We start from the raw sequence: 1,750 nt of genomic DNA, 5'->3' as shown, positions 1-1,750 counted from the left end.
ACATTCTTTATCTGCCTCAGCTGCTAACTAAACAGGTCTTTCTGAGGATCCTAGGTCAGATTTCCCAGAGAAAATCTCCTAGGCCCAAACTATGTTTTGGAGTCAGAATTTTGGGTTACACTTGCCCTGAACTTTCCACAGTCAGTGGCTGGGAAATGGTGATAATGGGAGAAATCATGAAAGAGAAAGTCACAGATACCAGAGCCACATCCCAGCCATGGGTCACTCACCTCTGGACCCCAGATCTCAGGGAAGGAAAATTGGGTAGGTCTTTAATAGTGTGTATAATATTTTCTTTATAAAAAGTTCCAAAAACTTGTACTAAACATTTATATCTGTTTAATATTAGGAGTGGGCCCACAAGCATTTTACATATTAACTTCTTGTTTTTTCTTTGTTTGAAATGTTTCAGAACTAAACATTTTTTCATCATTTTTTATATGATAAAAATTAACCTTCCTCCTAAACTAGTTTTCCAATCCAATAACTCAGTCTGTCTCTAGAGATGACTCATATTGTGAGACTCTTTCATCATTCCAGAAATCTTTTAAGACTATGTTGTCCAATACATGAGGTTATTGAACATTATAAATATGACTAGTCCAAATTGAGATAAGTGTAAGTGTAACACACTTTAGATTTCAAAGACACATTACAAAAAAAGAGAATGTAAATTACATCATTAATAATCCATTACATGCCCAAATGATAATAAATATATTGAATTAAATATATTAAAAAAATTATTTCCACTTGTGTTTTCTCACATTTTAATAAATTCAAAATTTGAAAATTGGAGAAATTAAATGTTTCAATCCCTATCATACAGGTATTTTTTATCATAGTGAAACCTAAGTAACTATAAATTCTATAAAATTTTAAAAAAACTATACTATATTGACTTTTTTATTTTCAAAGTACTTAGGAAATATAAAGCTGCCATGTTTATGCAAATACAGTAGGAATAACTGCCTTAAGGTTACAAGTCACACAATGTCGTATTCAGAAGACTTCATGGTTTATTTAATAGGGTGTTCATAACATTCCATATTTTCTAGGTAAGGAGTAATCACTATTCAATTGCTCTCAAACCTGGCCACAGGTTAAAATTTCATCAAGAGTGTTTTAGGAAGAGAGACTTCTAGGTCCAGCCTATAATCTGGTTCTTTAAAAAGAAACACATTTTTTTTCTAATGAAGTTTGGCTAGGTAAGAAAATTACAGCCCTCACCCGCATGGTTTCTCAACTTAAAAAAATATATTTTTTGTTACATGAGAAAATAATATATTTATATAATCAATAAATATTTATATGTGAATTGAAACTAAATGTTTTGATTAAATAAAATCATAAAATTTTGTTCTTTTTCAAAATTTGTTTATAAAGGGATAATCATATTATTATACCTTAAAAGGATAAGAAAAGTATGAAAGCCATGGAAATGAATTTGGAAGGTGTCTACATAATATTCTATTCATTTTCAGATTAATTTTTTAAAGACTGAAGTGGAAAGAAAGAGCAAAATGATCCGAGACCTCCAGAATGAGGTAAGAGTTATATTTTAGGCAAATTTTATATAAATCAAAGAATACACACAAATGCACATATAAATTTGCCACAAGTTTGAAGTATTGATCATATGAAAACTTAACCTTCAGTTATAGACTAATGGAGAGAAACTATAAGGCTAAGAATTTCAGAGTGGATATTTCTTATTTTATATATGTATTCAACAATGTTATTAGTTTAA

At 29.5% G+C, this 1,750-nt stretch overlaps 1 protein-coding gene across 1 annotated transcript in view; it reads left to right on the top strand.

Moving 5' to 3' along the window:
• Positions 1-1,547, top strand: part of LOC103581118 (leucine zipper protein 2) — a gene marked incomplete at both ends in the record, with an annotated part of 18,095 nt that extends 16,548 nt beyond the window's left edge. Inside the window, one exon of the mRNA XM_008563025.1 lies at positions 1,485-1,547. Within this exon, the coding sequence (XP_008561247.1) occupies positions 1,485-1,547 (63 nt within the window). The remainder of the gene's footprint in view (positions 1-1,484) is intronic.
• Between the last annotated feature and the right edge of the window lie 203 nt (positions 1,548-1,750).

The sequence above is a fragment of the Galeopterus variegatus genome, unplaced genomic scaffold (assembly GCF_000696425.1).
Source record: "Galeopterus variegatus unplaced genomic scaffold, G_variegatus-3.0.2 Scaffold12398, whole genome shotgun sequence".
Taxonomy (NCBI): Eukaryota; Metazoa; Chordata; class Mammalia; order Dermoptera; family Cynocephalidae; genus Galeopterus; species Galeopterus variegatus.
Note: the sequence above shows the minus strand (reverse complement) of the source record. Positions and strands in the feature narration are given on the sequence as shown.